Genomic DNA, 22,594 nt, shown 5'->3' on the forward strand with positions numbered 1-22,594 from the left:
CTGTAACATAATATCTGATATGGGATAATTCATAAAGAAAAGAAGTTATTTTGGCTCACAGTTCTAGTGGCATTTGGAAATCCAAGATGGGCAGTTGGTGAGGGCTTTGTTTTGCTTCAATTCATGTCCCAAAGTGGAAGGGCAAGTGGGCATGTGTGGAAGAGACAAAATATGAGGGACTGCCTCACTTGCTTTACATCTTGCTCTTGGATTGACTAATCCAATTCCTCAAGAGCAGTGTCCTTATATAACAAAGGTATTTTATCCAATTTAACAATCTAATTCCCTCTTAAAGGTCCTATTACCTTCCAACACTGCTACACTGAGAATCAGATTTCAAAATGAATTTTGATAGGGACAAATTGTATCTGAGCCATAACAGGTAGTATTTTTTCTAATAACTGGTAGATGTCCCAGAAAGAACCTTAACCAGTCTAGATCATTTCCCCTTAGGGAGATGGAGTCAGTACCAATCAGATTACATGATTAATATAATTAATATGAAACTGGGTAGAGGAATTTCCCCAAAGGAAGGCAATGTGTGTGGGAAAAAAAATTATTTTTTTTCTCTATAGTGATTGAAAAGCTTGAGGACAAATAACATAGATAATGGACTGAAAATTGAATGTTAAAATTGGTGTATATTTAGAGAAGCCAAATTTGTTTTGTGTATGACTTATAATATTTTTCTATATGGATTTCAGATTACTCAAAGTTTTATTCATTTATTGGTTCCTTCATTTAACAAATATTGGAAAATATGCTATGTTCTGTCATCATTTTTTGTACCAGGATTGTAGCAGTGAATAAAACAAATGTCCTTGCTTTCATGGAGCCTACATTCTATTGAGGACAGGCACATAATAAATAAGAAAAATTACTGAAATATATAACATGCTAGATGGAGAGAAGTGCTCTGGAGGAAATAAGCAGAGAGGGGAGATAGGGAATGATTATTACAGTCTTAAGTAGGATGGCCAAAGAAGATCTTGCTAAGGTCTTGTTTGTTTATTTGCTTGTTTTTAAAGAAAGTGTCATTGAGTTAGGACATAAAGGAGGGTGAGGAGGGAGCAAGCCATTTGGATATCTGGAAGATGAAATTTCCAAGCAGCAGGAAGCAAATGCAAAGGCTCAGAGTGTTGAAAAAACTGCTAGAACCTTGAATCAGAGAATGAGAAGAAGGGATAAATTAGGAGGAGGAATAAATATGGGATGACATCAATGAAGTAAGGGGATGGCGGGAGCAAATTGTCTAGGTCCTGGGAGGCCATGGTAAGGGTTACGGGGAAGAATATAAAAAACATCAGAGAGTCTTGAGCAGGAGAAAATAATCTTAGTTAATTTTTTTAATAAATTTTTGTTGATTTTTACTTGTAGTTGAATACAATAAACCTTTATTTTATGTATTTTTATGTGGTGCTATGCCTCTCATGTGCTAGGTAAGTGCTTTACCACTGAGTTATATAACCCCAGCCCTAATCTGAATTAGTTTTTAAAGGATCACCCTAACACTTAGTTGAGAATGTATTGTAGAGGCCCAGGTGGAAGTGAGGAGACCAACAAAGAGGCTATTGTATAACAATAATCCAAGCAATAGATATTGGTGGCATAGACAAGGGTGGGGGGTGGAGATGATAAAAAAATGGTTGGAGGTACCCTTCTTGGGTCCCCTCTTGGCCTACTGGAGCTCTGTCTCTTCTCATTTGAATAAATTTTACTCTTTTACATTCACTCTTGCTCATCTGTAGATTTTATCCTTCAGATTCATGAAACAAGAGCCTGGAAAGGGGGCACTGGTGGGCAGCTGGGCTCTGCTGCAATACTGTAGCTGCAGAGACTGAAAATCCAGTTTCATCTTTGAGGGCTCATCCTGGATCCTTTGGAAAGTATCATTCTGGCCCTTTGTATATCTTATCCAGTCACCAACTGCCACCATAGACTTCTGGACTACCCTGATATGTGAGATGCCCAGACTACAAATGGCTTTACAGATGGAACCCAAAACCAAACTCCTACTGGGGGCCCTTAAATAGGCCTCTGTAGAAGGACCCTGACTACCATCCTCTTTTTAACACCCCTTTTCAGGCTGTGTAGGCAGAGGTCATCCCTTCTTCCCCTAATGGCAGTTAGGGGCACTTCTTCTGAAGGGGGGGAATGAATAAGATAGGTAATGGACCCCATTTAAGCCTTTTTTAATGTAAAGACCACTCCAAGAAACATTATAAAATATATGAAACATTATAAAAATTAGAAATTAGCACATGAGAGGCATAGCACCACATAAAAATACATAAAATAAATAATAAATTATAAAATATAGAAACATTATAAAAAGTCAGTCAATTCTTTTGTCCCAGATGATGGGAATAGAAAGGCAGGACCTGTCTGAATGAAGTCTACAGATTCAAGGGTTTGCCAAAACCTTAACATCTTCCCATACCTGTTTAGCATAGATTTTGACCAATAGCACTGGTACTTTTCCAAGACCTGATTATCATAGATATTGGTTGGTATGTCTACTAGTAACTGTATAAGCCCCTAGACTACTATGCGTAAGTGGCAACCCTTTTGGGTCCCCTCTTGCCCTGTGGAAGCTGTGTCTCTTCTCACTTGAATAAATGCTACGCTTTTACCCTTAAAAAAAAAAAAATTGGATCTGAGGTAGATTTGCGGATAGGAGGAGGTATTAGAGAATGAGAAGAGTCAAAGTTGACTCTAAAGTTTTGGGCCTGAACAAATGACCATAGATAGTAAAATTTTTCCTCCCCTGTGGTGCTGGGGATTGAACCCAGGGGCACTCTACGACAAAGCTATACAAACCCTCATTCTTTTTAATTTTATTTTGATATAGGATCTCACTAAGTTGCCCAGGCTGGTCTCAAGCTTGTGATTTCCTCCCTAAGCCTTCTGAGTTGCTGGGATTACAGGTGTGCACTAATTTAGACATACTAAGTTTAAGATGACTATTCGAGGGGACTGGCGTTGTGGTTCAGCAGTAGAATGCTTGCCTAGCATGTGTGAGGCTCTAGGTTCAATGCTCAGCACCACATAAAAATAAATTAATACACTAAAGGTATTGTGTCCATCTACAACTAAAAATATTTTTTTAACTAAAAATATTTTTTAAAAATGACTATTCGACATCTAAATAAAATGTCCATTAGATTATAGTATATTCAAATCTGAAATTCAGGTCTGGGCTAGAGATAGAAATTTGTCAGCATATGGTTAGTATTTAATGCCGTGAAAATGGATGAGATCACCAAAGAATAAGTGAAAAAGGAAGACAAAAGTTGTCTAAAGACCAATGGGAAGAAGTTGGGAAGAAGGAACTAGTCAAGAGGATTGAGAAGAGCAGCTATGTAGAATTTTAGAATAATTAAATTCTTAACAAGGAAAAATCCTGGAAGCTAAATGAGAAAAAAAGTGTTTTAAGGAGGAGTGAGTGATGAGTTGTCAGATGTTGTTGATATATCAAGTAAGATGAAGACCGAGATTTAATGATTGCATTTAACTATTATCTCCTTGAGGATAGGTGTAACAAACTATAAATTTGGTTATTGGAGACATTCCTAGCCCCTGACCTCTTCTTAGAAATTTAAACACTGTGGTTCAGGTGCAATCAAGAGCACTTACTACTGATTTTATTTTTATTTTATTATTATTTTATTTGTGTTGGATTGAATTCAGTGTCTCCTGCATGTTGGGCAAGAGATACTGAACTATACCCCCAACCCCAAGACTGCTTATTAATCACATAATTCATTAACAAATTTTATTATTTCATTATTTTCTTATTTTTCATTATACATACTATATATTAAAAATCATGTTTTGTGCTCAAGATGAATATGTAAGTATGCTAATGGATTTATATGTTTGTAGTAGGACATGTGTATTTCCTTTGAAATACTTATTATATGAAGGGAAAACACTGTTATTTTGTCATATTTATACTTCTGTATTTGGAGGTTTTTAGGTGTAATTTTTATAGAGAAACTAAATTTACAATTCTGAGATTTCTGTAAGTAGTTAATACTTGTTATTCTTGATAATAGAAAGCACAGGATTTGAGAATGTAAAAAAGATTTTCATTTCTCTAATGAAAATGTGTATTGTTCTTTATTAGAAATTCATTGAATTTGAAGATTCTCAAGAACAGGAAAAAAAGGATTTACAGACCCGAGTGGAATCTCTAGAATCTCAAACAAGACAACTTGAACTCAAAGCAAAAAACTATGCTGATCAGAGTAAGTAAAAATATGTCTGCACATAAATACACGTTAAAGAGTGAACCTAATAGTACAATAATTCACCTTGACATTTGAAAAGAGTTCCAAATATATACTTAAAATGGTTGTCCCAGACTCAAAAGTAAGACCTGGGTGTTGGGGTTAGTTCTTTTTCTTCACTTTTCACATAGTACCCACGTATGCAGAAATGGCTAAATCAAAAATACTTAAGGACTCACATCTTCAATTTAGTTTTCAGTCCATTTGTAGTTAATATTTTACTATATCCATTATGCATGTGCGTATGTGTGGATCATTTCTTCTAATTTTGATCAAGTACACAAAGTTGCATTGTTTCTGTATGTTTCTGAAGTTTAAAAATGTAAGAGAAACTCAAGTTTGAAAGTATATATAAAAAAATGAAGTCTCTTTTTTTGTTCCCTTCTAATTGAAATGTAAGGGTATTTAAGGGAACAGAAGTCCATTTTTTTCAGATTAATTTTATTTTTAATATATAATTTAATATAATTTCATGTTATTCTTGACTTTTAAAATAATTGTTTTAGCAGTTTATGGTGGCACATACTTGTAATCACAGCAATTCAGGAAGCTGACGCAGGATCACAGGTTCGAGGCCAGCCTCAACAATTTCGTGAGGCCCTAACTAAGCAAATTAGTGAGAACCTGTCTCAAAAATAAAAAGGGATGGCCTTTCTCTGATATAAGGAGGCTGATTCATAGTGGGGTAGGGAGGGAGAGCATGGGAGGATTAGATGAATTCTAGATAGGGAAGAGGGGTGGGAGGGAAAGGGAGGGGGCAGGGGATTAGCAAGGATGGTGGAATGTGATGGACATCATTATACAAAGTACATGTATGAAGACTTGAATTGGGTGTCAACATAATTTATATACAAACAGAGATATGAAAAATTGTTAAAAAAAAAAAACCCAGATTCAGAAAGTAACAAAAATAAATAAATAAATAAAAAGGGATGGGGATATGACTCAATGGTAAAGCAACCCTGGTTTCAATTCCTGGTACCAAAAAATAAAATAAAAAATTAAAAAAGTAATTGTTTCAAACCTCAAAGTTGGTTTCCCCTTTTTGGCTAATGAAAATAGACCTAATCAAGTCAAAACTACAAAAAGAAAAGTGAGAAACTTCATGACCTATTTTCATATCTGACATAGGTAAATAGAGAGTTCTCTGCTTTTCCATCACAGTATTGTAAACTTTCAGAATTCCAGGGAACAAGAGATGGTCTGCAGTTTTACTCTTTCCCACATCAACCATTGAGGCTCTTTAGTGACACCTGCTGTTAATGGACTGCCATTCATGATGAGTAGCTTTTGCCACCAGGCTTGGAATGTATGTGAGAACTGAGTGTGTGTCTTCTAAACCTCTAAAAGGACCTAATAGAGCTAAATCAAAATCACTGGAAACCTGGAGTTCATTCTGGAATTAAAAAAAAATTCATATGACTATTAAGCAATATCATAGAAGAGAGCTAATAGATATTTTGTAACAAATACCAATAAAATGAGCCATATATCTATGTCAATTTAGGCTTGAAGATACCTAGAATTATATTCCTTTCCTTGGTTAACATGGAATACATTGAGCAACTGCTATGATTCTATTCTAGGTTCTACATAGACTACTTGGTGCATACACTCTTACATAACTGGAGTCACATTACTGTGGACCACTCATCTGGAAAAACTGTCTTGTGGCAAATGCAAGCTTTTGCAACATTTTAAGGGTTGAGTGTTCCCTAACAAAAAAGAAAATTTAGCTAGCAAAGATAATGTTTTAGGAGCTGGGGTTGTGGCTCAGTGGTTGAGCACTTGCCTAGCATGTGTGAGGTACTGGGTTCAATTCTTAGCACCACATATAAATAAATGAATAAAATAAAGGTCCATCAACATCTAAAAAATATATTTAAAAAAAGAATGTTTTAATTCTCATTTTCATATTGGGTATTAGATAGTATTTTTAGAACCAAACATTAAAGGCACAATTGGCAGAGTCAATCTAATTTTCATTTGTTTAAAATATTAAATTTTTTCTTGATTTCTAAAAAGTGCCAAGTTTTCAGTAGACATTTTTTTGACTTGGAAAGAAATTCCTTATTTAAAATCCATTTATGCATTAAGTAATCTGCTTGTGTGGAAAGAAAGAGGAAGAATCACCTTTTATTGAAATTGCATTTTTTATGTCATAGTACATATATACATAGTACAATATCTGTCACATTCAGAGAAAATACTGCTGCTTTTTTTTTTTAAACAAAGTAAATGGAATGAGTTACTCATTTGTTCATAGGCATATTAGCCTTTTGATTCTAAGATTTAAAAATTTATTTTGTGTTCCTTCTAATAAGAATAAAAAAAAACCCAGTTTCTTAACTAAGGTAAATAGTCAATTTAGGAGAATTATTTATCTCAGTGTCCAGTCTAGTGAGGCACATTCAACTTTTTGGAAATCATCACATTCTGTTGTATCCTAAGTATGTAAATCTAAGTATGTACATTGAACTTTTCCCCTTAGTCTTTATCTTGTTACATTTAAATATAATCCCACCTATTTTTGGAAAATATTTGACTATTTTTTTCCTTTATTGTTTCCAAAAAGTATTATCATGTTTTTATTGTAATTCAAAGACATTTTTAAAAATTAGGTGCCTTTTAAAATTGATAATACTCTAGGGAAGGAAGGAGTAAATTCTATATTAAATATTGAATTAGGTCTTGAGTTTAATTTGATCTGAAAACTTTATTTTTCTTATTAATATATCTTCCCACAAATTTATCCAGTGAGTCTCTATCCCATTTTGAAATTTATCTTGGTGTCTAAATAAAAATTAAAGAGGGACTAGGGATGTGGCTTAAGTGGTAGTGTGCTCACCTGGCATGCGTGAGGCACTGGGTTTGATCCTCAGCACCACATAAAAATATTAAATATATTGTGTCCACCTAAAAAAACTAAAAAATGAATGTAAAAATACCAATTAAAGAACGTACAACTTTGGTTAAGTAAAATTGACCATTCAGATGTAGAGTTTATATAACTAAATTTTTTGATTCACCAAGTGAGGCTGTAAATGAGTTCTCTATTATTAATACTTTGGAACTTATTCCCTCTGCTTTTGAGATCTTGGAGTCTTTTTGTTTTTTCTAATTGTTTTTCTCTCACTTTCTTCTATTTTCCTCTAATCCTTAACTGGGGCTATGAAATCTAAATATATACATTGAACTTTTCTCCCTAGTCTTTATCTTGTTACATTTAAATATAATCCCACCTATTTTTGGAAAATATTTGACTATTTTTTTCCTTTATTCTGTGAGTTTTCTCTCCCTGAAATCTCCAATATGAATCAAACCCCCTAATTTTTTGGACAGTGGTAGAAGATAATCATTTATATCATTAATGTCATATACTACTGGAAACATAGGCCTTGGAAAAAGTGCTTTTGGGGGGAGGTAGGATTAAATCCAAGAATACTCTGTGAGCTACATCTTTGAGGCAGGGCCTGGCTAAATTGCCCAGGTCGGGCTCCAACTTAAAATTCTGCTTCAGCTCTAGAGTAGTTGTAATAATAGGCATGTGCCAACATGCTCAGTGAAAAATTGCTTTTTAGAAGATGAAACAAATTTCAGTAGATGTATGTCAGAATATTTTTTTTTTTGAGAGAGAAGAGAGAGAGAGAGAATTTTTTAATATTTATTTTTCAGTTTTCGGTGGTCACAACATCTTATGTGGTGCTGAGGATCAAACCCAGCGCCCCACACATGCCAGGCGAGCCCGTTACCGCTTGAACCACATCCCCAGCCCAGAATATATTCTTTTTATATTCATCCTTTTTTTTTTTTTTTTTTTTTTTTTTTTGTGGTGCCAGTGATTGAACCTAGAGCCTTACACATGCTTGGCAAATGCTCTATCACAGCCTCATAATTTTTTTTCTTTCTTTTGAGATGGGTCTCACTGTGTTGCCCAGACTGGCCTTTTACTTCTGGGCTCAAGTGGTCCTCCCACATCAGACTCTCAAGCCACTGCTCCAATAGTGTAATGTTTTGTATAATACTAAACCCACTATTTTGGCTAGTTTTTAAAAAATCTACTATTAATTGTTTTAAGAAAAATATAGTGATTTTTGTTAAAATAATTATAGCCCAATATTTAATTTAACTTACAACTCATTACAGCCTCACCTCATGGATCATAATTTCAGGGCCTCTGAAATTACAGTTGGTGGTACCTATAGGAAAGAAGGAATAGGTAGGTAGTTTTTTCTCTTTAGTACCATTTATTGAGTGCCATATGACAACTGTACTTTGTCTAGTTTCCATATTTATATATGTACAATGTGTTAGAGTCTTTAATTTTAGAAGACCGAGCATGTCAACTGATGAATGTTTTAGGGCATATATCTCTTTTAAAACGTAGCCATAATAGAACTCAAGTTCTGTTCTGAAAACGGAGAAATTTTGGTTGCAGTTATTAGCTATTTGAGAAGCAAGAAAAATATAAAGAAAGAGGAACTGAATTAAAGGCCACATTTTACAGCTTTTGAAGTGTGGAATTTGGTTGTGGTATGATATAACATTGTTGAGAAATTGAATTTATAAAAAATCTTATTACAATTTTGTGGTAATGTTTGATTTTGGAGATTTCTGGTTCTCTTTAAAAATTGAACTAATAAGAAATATTTTTTATTTTGTTCCAACATGAATAAAGCATCTCAAAAAATGGTGTATATTATTCCTTATCTGGGAGTAACAAAACAATATTGGTAATTAGCATCTTGTGAATCTTAAATAAGAATCTGAAGTGTATATGTGGTATACATTTCAATGTATATTGATGGTTTGCAATAAGGAAGTTGTGAACTTATAAAGTCCAGTTTGGTGCTTTTTAGCTAATGAACTTTGCCATTCATAGTGTGACAGTAAGAAGTTCTTTGTCAAAAAATACTTTTTATATTCATTTCTGTCGTTTATTTAGTATTTCTATCTTGTAAGCCAAATATTATCTTAAGTCTGTCTCAGATAAACATAGGCTTTTTTATACAGTTAAAAATGTGGCAGGGTGCTGTGGTGCGCACTTGTAATCCTAGCCGCTTGGGAGGCTGAGACAGGAGGATCTTGAGTTCAAAGGCAGCCTCAGCAAAAGCAAGGCATTAAACAACTCAGTGAGACCCTGTCTCTAAATAAAATGCAAAATGGCGCTGGGTCCGGGGCTCAGTGGTTGAGTGCCCCCTGAGTTCAATCCCCAGTGCCCCCCCCCCCCAAAAAAAAAGTAAGGGCTGGTTGTAGCTCAGTGGTAGAGTGCTTGCCTAGCATGGGTGAGGCACTGCATTCAATCCTCAGCAGCACATAAAAATAAATAAAATAAAGGTATTGTGTCCATTTACAACTAGAAAAAATATTTTAATATTTTAAAATAAAAAAAATATTTTAATTTTTACATTTAAATGTAAACTACTGCAGTATGCCTAGCATTCCACATTGGTTGTGGTATGTTTGTTATACAAAGGAATGTGATATGGTCCTTCTAGTGAAAGAAATCATAGTTTGTTTTTTGGTTGGGGCATGTTATGTGTATGGCCTTGTCTTTATTCCACATATATCATGTTTTTTAATCATTGCAGTTGGAGTGTATGTATAAATTTGTATCTTTCCTTAATTTTTTTGTAAGTATTTTACTTGTTGCATAATCTTTATCGTTTTTATGTCTGCACATATTGAACATCCAAAAGGAATGCCATCTATTAACAATTATTATTTTTCCTGAGGAACAATGCTGCCTTCTTTCTCTAATAAAAATTATTTAACAGTCAACTGACGGTACACGCCTGTAATCCCAGCTACTTGGGAGGCTGAGGCAGGAAGATTGCAAGTTTGAGGCCAACCTCAACAACTTAGCAAGGTCCTGTCTCAAAATTAAAAACAACAACAACAACAACAACAAAAAATTGACTGGGTTGTAGCTCAGTGGTAAAGTGTCCCTGGGTTTGATCCCTAGAACCAAAAAAGACAAAATTATTTAATGGCTATTTTATTTTCTATTTTAGCTATCCAGAAACTCAGAACAAACTTTGTAACTACTGGTTTGAACTTACCTGGTTACCATATTTAAATTGTTCTTCCACAGGCCATGGTAGTGCTTGCCTGGAAATCTCTATTCAGGAGGCTGAGGCAGGAGGATCAAAAATTTGGGGCCAGTCTGGGCAACTTAGGGAGACCTTGTGTGAAAATAAAATATTAAAAAGGGCTGGAAGTTGTAGCTTAGTGGTAGAGCACTTGAGAACCATGCATGGGGCCCTGGGTTCAGTAATCCCAGTGACTCAGCATACTGAGGCAGGAGGATCTGTGTTCAAAGCCAGCCTCAGCAACTTAGCAAGGCCCAAAGTAACTCAGCAAAGACTCCGTCTCTAAATAAAAATCTAAAAAAGGGCTGGAGATATCACTTAGTGGTTGAGTTCAACTCCCAATACCAAAAAAAAAAAAAAAAAGAATATCTGTATTGAATTAAGTTTTGTTTAAGGACTGTTTTTTTTTTTTTTTTAAGTGTCTGTGTATAAGAGGGAAAGCAGAAAAGCAGACACAAGATAATTTATGCAAATAGTAATATTTTATTACTTCTGCTTCATAGGTAATACTGTGGTCTTCTGCTCTGTTTTATGTTTAATTATTTGTATTTACACTCTTCCACTTTTGTAGTCTAGTGTTGTCTACTGAGAACCTTACCATTGTAGTTTATAATTAATACCTAGAACTAGAGCTAACCCAGAAAATTAATTCTGTGAGTAAGGACTAAAGGTTTTCTGGTAGTTGGGCTTAGAGAACAGGAAAAAAAAATGAATTAGTTTCTTCTTCAAACATAAAAAGGGATGATAGATAAGAAAGATGCCAAGCTTGGTTTCTGTAATCTCAGAGGGTTAAATTAGAAGAAATGAATTTGTTGGTTTTTGTTGGTAATGAGGAAGTATTTCTTGACCATAGAGGAATACACAGGAATATGTGCTAAAGTAAAGCATGGCTTTTCCCTACATAGAATCTTTAGGTAGGAGAGCTAGTCAGTTTTCTGTTGTGGATGGCTTAGGTGACATCTTCAAAGCATGACTGTGTCAGATTGTTAGAAGTCCCTATCCCCAGGAATTCTTTGAAGTTATTCCACTCTATTTTCAGTATGTGATCATTGATTCATGAGCACTTTAAAATATTTATAATTTTTTACAATGTTATTGATTAATTTTTCTGTCTGAAAAGTTGAGATTTAAAGACATGGTGAAGGACTTAGTTGGTAGAGGAGAGGTTTATATTACTGTTTGATGTGGTTGTCTTAGATTTGTTTGCTCTGAAGTCAGCATTTGATTTTTGCTTATTTTGGGGGACTTTCAATGGTAAATTATTCAAGGAGAATTTCTGAAAGACCAAAGTTAATCTTCTGAAGTCCAGTAACAGATAGTTGGATTATCTGCCTTCCATGAATAGTAAGAACTAATGATTCCTTTTGGGAAGGCAAATAATGAGTTGGATATGGCATTCTAGCAGGTCTGTTTCTCTTTCTTCCCCCCATAGGCCTATCAGCAGTCTGATGGGGCAGAAGACAACAGAGATGGAAGGTGTTCCAAACTTGGCAAAGGCCATCAATCTAAGGAGGTAAGCTCTGATTTTGAGCCGGCAGAGCAGGTGGCTCTTCCTGCCTTAATCACATCCTTTTGCTTTTTGGAAAGATGGAAAGAAAGAGCATTCAAATTGAGGCTAAATTGTCTCAATTAGCTATTATAAGGGGAAAGAGTTTTGATTATTTTTTTCTTGTCCTCCTCCTACTTTTTTCCTTTTAGGTACCATGATTTCATTTTTTTCCCTCCCTAGAAAATTAGCAGATTAAAAAAAAATTTGCAGATTGGTTATTTTTTGTTTTGGAATAGGTAGGATAAACAGAAACTTGTTTATTGCCAGTTAATGGCAGGTTGTAGCTTGTTTTGATGTGCAAGAAGATAAGATTTTAGGATTTTTCCTGAGATTATTTTGAAGTTTGGGTTCACATGGGAACTTTTAAACAAGAAATGACCTTGCAATACATTTCAGAAGTAATATAACAATATAGGCATTGGTTAACTTTATGGTACTTGAGGCTTCTGGGATCTCTATAGTCCTTGACCAAGGACTTGACTTGACTTTTCTGCTCTGCCCTTCCCTTCTTTTTTCCCTCCTTTTTCCTTTACTGTTTCCTTAGTGGCATTCAGGACTCTTGAGATGGCTCTTCCCTGTGCTAAAAGGTACTTTTCAAAAATGTTTGTACCATCTCACATGACTTAAACCTTAGTAAACTGAATTTATTGGATATGTTGTTGTACTCAGTTATTTTCAGAAAAGATTGAGAGCTTCTGAATTTGTATTATATGATCTTAGTGTATTACATAATCTCAGTTGGCATGTGTGTATATATAATACATAATTTATGTATTATTAATCGGTTATAGGATAATATTTTATGATCTTTATATGATTGGTACTGTATACATACCTAAAAAGATAATATTTAGATCACAGTACAGATAAAGAAATACAGAAAGTCATTAACATTTCTGTCTAGGTAATTGTTGTGTTAGGGAGGAGGGAATAATTGCCAGAATAGCATTCAGAAAGTCATTCAGTATAGGACGAATGTAACTTCACATCATGTACAACCACAAGAATGGGAAGTTATACTACATATAGTATGTCACAATACAGTCTACTGTCACATAAAACTAAAAAGAACCAATTAAAAAAAATTTTTTTAAAGAAAGTCATTCAGCATAACAGACATAAACACTAGTCTTTTTTTTTCCTTTTTTTTTTTTGGTACTGGGGAATGAATCAAGGGGCACTTAACCACTGGACCACATACCCAGCTTTTTTTTGTATTCATTTAGAATCAGCATCTCACTGAGTTACTTGGGGCCTCATAAATTGCTGAGGCTGGCTTTGAACTCTTGATCGTCCTGCTTCAGCCTCCTGAGCTGCTGGGATTACAGGTGTGTGCCACCACACCTGACTATAGACACTACTCTTAAGTGTAATGGGGTAATAATGTACCTTGGATTTATGACATCTTTTATGAGGACATTAAATGAATAATGTCCTCATAAATGTTTATAAGCTGATATATATTAAGCTAACTCTGGTTGTTTTAGCAGACAAATAATGAAAATTATATACAGTCTGATAATTTTTTTTTAGGGGGGGGGGTGGTACTATGGATTCAATCCAGGGTCTTGAACTTGCTAGGCAAGTTCTCTACCACTGAGTTACACACCCCCACCCCTTTTTAAAAATTATATATATTTTTTCTTAGTTGTAGTTGGACATAATACCTTTATTTTATTCATTTATTTTTATGTGGTACTGGGGATTGAACCCAGTGCCTCATCCATGCTAGATGAGCACTCTACAACTGAGCCACAGCACTGGCCTCAGAAAGAGGAACTTTTAAAGAAAATGTAACAGTTATTTTTTTTAAAAAAACCTAAGGTTCCTCTGGTTTGATTTTATCATTGCTTTGAAACTCTTAATTGCAGGCTGGGGATATGGGTTAATGATAGAGCACTTGCCTGAATTCTATCCCCAACACTGCAAAAAAATCCCACAAACAAAAAACCTATCATTGCATATTCATTAATTTAGTCAACATTACTAAATGTTGAGATTTCATTCCCTTATTATTTGTTTTTCCTTCTTTTTCTTTAAAAGATAGGTTATTATTAAATTAGGAGGTAATTTAGGTTATTATTAAATTAGGAGATAAATTTTCTGATGTTTGTGTTAAGGGTTAAATTAGTCATTACTCTTCTAAATTGAAATCTAATTAGAATATAATAAGATCCACCACATAGTGTGTACAACTCAGAAGTTTTTAATATATTTGCAAAGTTGTATGATCACCACTATTAATACGAGAACATTTTCATCACCCCAAAAGGAAACTCCATACGTATTAGCATTCTCTCTATTAGCACTTCCCTGCTTCCCCTACTCCCTGATGACCACTAGTCTACTTTTGGTTTCTGTGGACTTGTATAACCCAGATAGTTCATACAGAATCTTACAATAGAGAGTCTTTTGTGACCACTTCTTTCACTTAGCATAAAGTTCATTCATATTGTATTATGCATTGGTACTACATTTCTTTTTAGGACTGAATTATATGTATTTGTGATCCCTCACTGCCCGCCCCCCCCCCCCCCCCCCGCCACTTATTGGTACCAGGTATTGAACCCAGGGATGGTTAACCATTGAGTCACATCCCAGCCCTTTTTTATATATATATTTTTAAATTTTGAGATGGGGTTTTGCTAAGTTGCTTAGGGTCTTACTAAGTTGCTGAGGCTGGCTTTGAACGTGCAATCCTGCCTCAGCCTCTGTAGCCACTGGAACTAATATAGGCATGTTGCCATGCCCAGTCCTCACTACTTTGAATTGCCTGTATATCCTGCTGGTCTCACAGCCAGAAATAACCAAAACTCTAATTTAGCTGTGTGAAAGCCTAACTTTTGGGGAACATATTCCTTGGATTTCCCCTTGGTATCCTGACTTGTTTAGTGCCTTGTTCATAAATGGGGAAGTGGATAAACTAATGTTTGAACTTTCTCTATAAAGCTGTGTGATTACATAATAATAATGGGGGTAATATATTATTAATCTTCTTGTTTTGATTTGTATGATTAGTTATCAGTGACACATTTGAGTATAACTATACAAAATGATAAACTTTCTGTTTAATGTGACAGACAAGTAAATTAGTAAAAGATCTCAAGTAAGTAGGTGAGGTCAATAGGCTATAATTTACTCTTGTACTGGATTGGAGGGGAAGATACAAGTAGATGATATACTTTGCTAGACAAGCTGATTAGATTTAAATCTAATTTATTTAGACATTTTTAACCAGGAAAATTGTTTTTATTTAAGATGATGCAAAAATTCAGTATTTTGCCTGTTATTAACTAGTGTAATAGGAAAAATGTATTTGTATAAAAAACTAAAACAGAGCTTGGCTTAAGTGTAGTTATGATTTATTTTGCATTGAAAACATGGACATGATCTGTTATACAGATTTTCAACATACATAATACTAGTTGAAAATATCTTAAAATACAACTTTTCTGAATTAAGAATATAACTTTTGTGCTTAGAAATGGTGATTTCTAAGGCTTGTAATTTCAAGACTTTTGGCTCGTATGAAAATAACAGGATAGTCCATGGTAATCTATACCATGGAACATTATTCAGTGCTAAAATGAAATGATCTATCAAATCACAAAAAGACATGGAGTAACCTCAAATGCTTATTACTAAGTGAAAGAGGCCAATTTGAAAAGTCTATGATATGATTTCAATTATATCCCATGTAGAAAAGGCAAAACTACAGAGACAGTAAAAAAAAAAAAAATCAGTGATTGCTGAGGATTGGTGGTAGGTAGGAGAAGATGAATAGGTGGAGCACAGAGAATTTTTAAAAGTAGGGAACCTACTTTGTATGTTTGTATGATACTTTAAAGGTGGGTATATGTCACTGTACATTTTTCCGAACCCAGGATGCATAATACCAAGAGTAAAACCTAATGTAAATGATGTACTTTGGGTGATGATTTGTCATTGTAGGTTCATTGATTATAATAAATGTACCACTCTCACTTGGGATGTTGTGCTTGTGTGGAGCAAAGGGTGGTGGGCACATGGGAAATATCTGTATTTTTGCTCAATTTTGCTGTGAACTACAACCATTCCAAAAATAAAGTCTATTTAAAAACAACAGATAGAGAACGAGTTGTGTATAACCCCATGTAGTTTGCATGTGCTGAATGTCCTTTTTGTGTGTGATAAAGTCCTTGCTAAGAAATAATATTTACAGATCATTTATGAGATTAGTAAGTATAAAAATTTTGTCTTCAAGGTGGTTAGAGAATGGGTTGATACTTTATCAAATATTATTTTTTGGGCAAAAGTAAAAATATGTTGCCAAATGGGAATAAACTAAGTAGAAGGTAAATCTAATGGATTAGAAAGCTGTGAATGGAGACTGAAGGAATTATAGATAGGGATAATCCAAAATGTTTAAGGAGAATAAATTGATTAATAGAACGTCAAGGAATTTTTGTAGATAAACCCAAGCCAGTCTCAACAATGGTCATGTTCATTCAAATAAATATTGGAAATCCAAAAAATAGTGATATATTGAGGTTTTATTTCTTCTTTCCCATAGTCTTGCTAAGTAGTCCATTGCAACAAAGCTATGCAGACCATTGATGAGTAAGCTAGTATAAGACTATGACCTGTTTCTGTAAGATATAGACCCTGTTCCCTGACAAAGTTACTTAACAAACACTTTGTATGAAAGCTTCTTATGAGGCTTACTTAATGGTTTTTAGTTGATATATTAATAAGCTAAAGCTGTCATACCAAATTACCATAAGCTGGATAGTTGAAGTAGCAGAAATTTATTTCTCACAATTGAGGTTGGAATCTAAGATCAAGCTACAAGCAGGTTTGGATTTTCCTGAGGCCCTTCACCTAGGTTAGCAGGTAGAAGTCTTCTGTGTCCCAACATGACTTTTTTCTTTCTAGGTTTAGAAAGATATCTGGTGTCTCTTCTTCTTATAAGGTCATGAATCCTATTGGATTAATGCCCCACTGTCATGACCTCATTTAACTTCAATTACATCCTTTTTTATATATATATATACTTGAATATTTTTTAATTTGAAAAGCAAAGTGTTTTAAGTATCCTTAACAAGATGTCAGTGGGACATACATGCAAGTATCAAGTCCCCTTTTCCAGGCCACCCTGCTCACCTGTATGACTTAATAGAAATAGGCATACTGTCGAGCTGTGTTTTTATACTGGCTGAAGACATCATGGATAGCTTGTGTCGACTGAAGACACCGAACTTCCTCTTCTTCGAAGTAGAGGGGAGTGTCATATTCACTGGGGAGGGTCTGAATGTAGGGCTGCCAGAAAGAGTTGGGGCTGGCTCGCTCACACAGGAGTTGGAAGGCCAGCGCTGTGTTTCCCATGGCTTGAAGAATCCGGTCTTGAGAATACAAGGGCCCCAATACCGAATTTTTAGCAGATTCAACAGTCATTAGTAATTTTCGGGGAACCCATAAAAATAACTCTTCTGCCTTGATGTCTCTTATTGCTCTCAAACCAAAGCCCTCTTCTTTGAAGTTGACCATTTCAAAACCTTCGACAGAAGCCCCATTTTCAGAGGCCCATTTCATTAGATCAGGAAAGTAATCTTCTCTTTTTCCATCAAAAGTAACAGACAGACCTTTCTGCTTTTTCCGTATTTTCTCAACCAGAGATCGGATTTGTACATACTCTTCCCATTCCTTTCCTGGGCCAGGTGTAGGACTGCTGCATTTCTGCAACAGTTCACTGGTCAGGTTCAAGATTTCCTTCCGAGACACAGTGGCTATAGCCCCAGTGCCTGATTTCTGAGTTTTTACTCGACTCTTCTTACCCATTTTCTGACTGTCCGCTCCCTTTCGCGCAGCGGCGGCGCCACAGTCCAGTCCGGACCCCACCGCCCGCCTCAACCAACCCCCAGGCCGCGGCGGCGCCGGCGGCGGCGGCGGCGGCGGCGGCAGGGGCGGCCGGACGGGAGGGGCGGGACGGCGCCCTGAGACAGCCCCGTCACCGCGGCCCAACCCGACTTCTTCCCCCGCCTCCGGGCGCTCCCCCGGGCCACCCTCAATTACATCCTTTAGGTCTTACTCCCAAACACAATCACATTGGGAGTTAAGGCTTTCACCCATGATGAAATTATGGGATGAAGGCACAATCCAGTCTATAATGCCTAGGTAATGACATCAAAGTTTTGTATGGGGTTAGGGACAAGGGTAGGGTGGTCTGAGTAAATTGACAGGAGTCTTGTAGACCATTGTTTGTAGACCATTGTTAAGAATGCCATCCCCCCCAACACACTTTTAAACTTGACAGGAAACCATTGAAGGGTTTTAAAGTAGTCAGTCACTCTCCAATTCCACCCAGACTTTTTTGAGAATATACTGGAACAATAACTAAGCTGAGCTACTAGATAGTATATAATTGCTATGATCTAATTAAGAGATCATATCTTGGACCATGATGGAAGTTTGTCAGAGGTGGTTAAAAAAAAAAAGTGTGGGGGGGAAGTGAGTCAGATTCTAGATTAATTTTGAAGGTAGAATGGAAGGAATTTGTTTATAGATTGAATATGTGATATGAGAGTAAGAAAAGAGCAAAAGAATAGGTGGGAAAATTTTTGTTTGAGTAAGAAGAGTGTGGAAAAGAGCTAGTGTTTTGTGGACATTTTAGTGGCTTTGTATTTTGTTTTTTTAATTTTCTACAATATATATTCAACACCCTTCTGTTCAGTTCTTAACAGCATCCCATGTCAGTATATATAGATACAATGCATTTCTTTTGAGTGCATCTTTAATTATTGTATTTCATTTGAAAAACACATTTGTGCCAGGCACTGTTGACTGTCCTTTTCAAATATTAACCTAATATCAATTCTTTTTTTAAAAATATTTTTTAGTTGTAGTTGGACACAATATCTTTATTTTATTTATTTTTATGTGGTGCTGAGGATTGAACCCAGTGCCTCACATGTGCTAGGCATGCCCTCTATCACTGAGCTAGAACCCCAGCCCTTAATATCAATTCTGATATACTGTTAACTGCTCAAGGAAACTGAGACCCAGGGAGGTTAATTTACTTGTGGTCATGTGGTAAATAAGTAGGAAATCCACTGCATGATATTGATACTGTATGACTTCCATAATTTTCATGATCAACCTTCTAATGGCAAATTTGGTTGTTATTCCAATTTGGAGGTCATTATAAGATATGTTACAATAGGTCTTCATTTTCATATCTTTGGGCATAAGTGTAAATATCTGTAGGATAAATAAGAACATATTTTCAAAGGATATACATATTACTTATATAAATTACCAACATGACCTTTAACAAAGTAATTCTAGTTTATCTTTCCTTACCCATCTTTGTTTCCTTTTATATTTTCTCTAATTTGGTAATACTATTGCTGTCTACCTGTGAATCCTGAAATCAGAACAATACAACTTGGTTATATTTGTTTTTGTGGTACTATGGATTGAATCCAAGGGCATTCTGCCACCAACCAGTCCTTTTTATTTGTTTATTGAGACAGGAATTTGCAGTCCTCTTGCCTTAGCCTCCTGAGTCACTGGGATTACAGGCATATGCCACTACTCCTAGAGCACAATATGTTTAAGCTAGTCTGTTTAAATTCTGTGCTACGTGTTAAACTCATAGCATAATGGGTAATGAACATAATGAATATTCAAGCCAAGGAAAGCCCCTGTGTTATTGGATACATATTATGTTTGAACTGGGGGAGGGTGGGTCATACATACATAATAAATTCATGGTCGAGAGACTAACTCCTCCCCAAAGGTACCTGCTATCCTGATTTCTAATACTTTAGTTTTGTGTATCTTTGAATTTTATATTCTTTGATTTCTGCTTCTCTCAACATCTTGCTTGTGATATTCATCCATGATGTGTGTGGGAGATAATTTGTTCATTTTCCATCTATTCCAGTACATGAATATCCCTTATGCTGTTCATGGATAGTTAGATTGTTTCCAGGTTGATTATGGATAATGCTTCTTTGAACATTTAAATGCTTTTGGATGGATATGTATGTGTACTTCCTAGCAGTGATACTGTTTTGTCATAGAATTGACAGACATTCTACTTTATTAAGTTTTGCAAAAAAGTTTTCAGGTTGTGTATACCAGTTAATACTCCCCATCATAGTATATGAAAGTTGGACTTGTTCTACATTTTTATCAGTGCTTGTGAATTATATTTATTTTAGCCAATGTTTGCTTTTAATGTATTATTCTGTTTTTCATTATTATCACAAAATACCTGAGGAAGGCTAACTACAAGGAAAGGGTTTACAGTTCTGGAAGTTCAAAGTCCAATATTGAGCAGTGGGGGAGAAGAGGATTGGTTCAGCCTCTGGTGAAGGCCTAATGACAGATGGTGTCACTGTGGCAGGAGTGTGTTTAGGAGGAAGACATTACATCTCAAAAACAAGAAGCCAGAGAGAAATTCAGGGGTCAGGTCCTCTAGTATAACAACTTGCTCTCATGAAAACTTAGGGGTCCTATGAGAGCTGCCTTAATTTCCTCCAAGGGCAGCCATCCCAGTGACCCAAAGGCTTTTCACTAGTTTCCACCTGGGAACAAAGCTTCCACACATGAATTCTTGGAGGACAAATCACATCCAAATCATAATGTGTGCTTCTCCCTGATGTTTAATAAAATTGAGTATGTGTTTTTGCTTGACAGTTTGATGTATAATTGGTTATTTCCACAAGAACAGGGAGTTTTTTGTTTGAAGCTTTTGCCCTTCCTTCAGGGAAATATTAAGAGTATATTCCAATATATAAAACAGATTAAAAGGAGTGTTTGCTGAGATTCTCTATAGCATGGTAATTAAGAACAGAGATTCTGGACAAGACTCCTGTTATAAAGTAATCACCTTTGTCACTATTTGTCTCAGTTTCCTTAGTTCCAAAATGAATATAATGATGATATTTTTATCATAAGGTTAATGTCAGACTTCAATAAGTTAGTTTATTTACAGTTAGGACATAATAAGTAGTCTATAATGTAATTTTATATATATATATATATATATATATATATATATAAAATATATAAAAGTCTATAATGTTAGCAATAGTAATGATGATATAAATGTATTTGTGTTATAACAAGTTAGCTGACAAGAATAATGAGGCTTTGCTAATGAACACAAATTTGAAATTGAAGTTATGGATGATAATTGGATTTCATTTTAGCCTTAGCAACAAGTTTTTGTTTTGGTTGTACATTATCAAGAAAATATTGATTCACAAGGATGAGTAACTATCTCCCACAACTCCTTAATCATTGTGACCTCTTCCAACTGGCCAATCTTCCATTTGCCTCACCAGCAGCATGGTTCTGTGTTCCTTTCTCTATGGTATTAGTGTCTAGAACACTCTCATTACCATCTGTCTTGAATATTATAATTTCTTTGTGGTCTTACTTGGACTTCACCTCTTCTGAGTCACTCTTCTTTTCTATCAATCATTCTTTCCCAATATCCTGCTCTGATATTCTTTATTTCAGGCTCTAAAGCTTTCTTTTTTGTTTTAATATTGTAAGTTTTATTCTGTGCTATTCCGCATCACTGTTACTCACAAAATCCATCAGCAGAGGGAGCTAAATAAAAGAAGATAATTCCCTTAAACTGAGAAGACTTGTGGAGCAGAGTACTTAGAAGATACTTTCACGATAGTGCTGAAAAGGATCTTGAATACTACTATAAAACATAAGAATTTGGGCCCTAACTGCTGGTTAAAACTTCCTTAAGGAAGTTTGTTTTTGAAAAAACAAAAACAAAACAAAACAACAACCACAAAAAAAAAAAAAAAAAAAAAAAAACCCAAACCACAACAACTATTCAAAAGCTGGATGTGGTGGCACACACCTGTCATCCCAGCAACTCAGGACGCTGCGGCAGGAGGATGGGACAACTTAGTGAGACCTACCTCAAAATAAAAACTAAAAAGTAAAAAGGACTGGGGTCAGTGGCAAAGAACCTCTGGGTTCAACCCCCAGTACCAGAAACAAAATAAAAATCTATTTAGAAGGATGACCTAATAAACATATGTAAGAGAACCAATCTGTTAATTTTTTTCCCCCTGATTCTCCATCTCTGAAAGTTTTATTTATTAAAGATGATGAAATGAGGTCACTGCTTTGTACAGAATTTCATATGGAGCACTGAGTCTTAAAGTTGCTAATAAGCATTATGGATAATCCATTCCACATTTTTAAGACAGACATTTTCAAGTAAATTTCTTGTATTTGGTTTTGATTAAGTGTATGTATCTTAATTTCAGTTAGCAGACTTGAAGAAAGAGAAGCAGAACTGAAGAAGGAATATAATGCATTACATCAAAGACACACTGAGGTGGGTTTCTGGGCTGTTCTTACCGTGCTTATGTGGAGACAAAGAAACAGACCTTAGAAAGCATGTTTTAATTTTTCTTTGAAAATCAGAATCTTGTAACTGATGTGATTCTGCAATCTGTGTATGGGGTGAAGGTGGGAGTTCATAACCCACTTGAATCAAAGTGTGGAATATGATATGTCAAGAAATTTGTAATGTTTTGAACAACCCACAATAAAAAATTAAAAAAAAAAAAAAAGAGAGAGAATAATGAATTGCATATTGATATCCTGGGAAAAGATCAAACAAAACTCAAAATTTAAAG

General features: G+C 35.2%; 2 protein-coding genes across 6 annotated transcripts in view; one reads left to right on the forward strand and one right to left on the reverse strand.

The window, feature by feature from the left end:
• Spag9 (sperm associated antigen 9) overlaps nt 1-22,594 on the forward strand; it is a 134,094-nt gene that overhangs the window by 19,450 nt on the left and 92,050 nt on the right. For 4 of the 5 annotated variants that reach the window (XM_046420624.2, XM_046420625.2, XM_046420626.2 and 1 more), the window contains exons 2-3: nt 4,130-4,250; nt 22,220-22,290. In XM_046420624.2, coding sequence (XP_046276580.1) covers nt 4,130-4,250; nt 22,220-22,290 — 192 coding nt within the window. Of the gene's footprint in view, nt 1-4,129; nt 4,251-11,831; nt 11,898-22,219; nt 22,291-22,594 lie in introns of those variants that run through there. The other variant, XM_046420628.2, reaches the window with a different exon arrangement.
• Nucleotides 17,067-17,850, reverse strand: LOC124076586 (actin-histidine N-methyltransferase-like). The gene has a single exon (XM_046420629.2). The coding sequence runs from the start codon at nt 17,748-17,750 to the stop codon at nt 17,085-17,087; it is 666 nt and encodes a 221-aa protein (XP_046276585.1). The 5' UTR covers nt 17,751-17,850; the 3' UTR covers nt 17,067-17,084.

The sequence above is a fragment of the Marmota monax genome, unplaced genomic scaffold, assembly GCF_021218885.2.
Source record: "Marmota monax isolate L192 unplaced genomic scaffold, Marmota_monax_Labrador192_F-V1.1 WCK01_AAM20220418_F8-fsc00064, whole genome shotgun sequence".
Classification (NCBI taxonomy): domain Eukaryota; kingdom Metazoa; phylum Chordata; class Mammalia; order Rodentia; family Sciuridae; genus Marmota; species Marmota monax.

What these genes read in the sequence shown, in the direction of transcription:
- LOC124076586 (XM_046420629.2), bottom strand. Translation starts at nt 17,750, where the DNA reads ATGGGTAAGAAGAGTCGAGTAAAAACTCAGAAATCAGGCACTGGGGCT.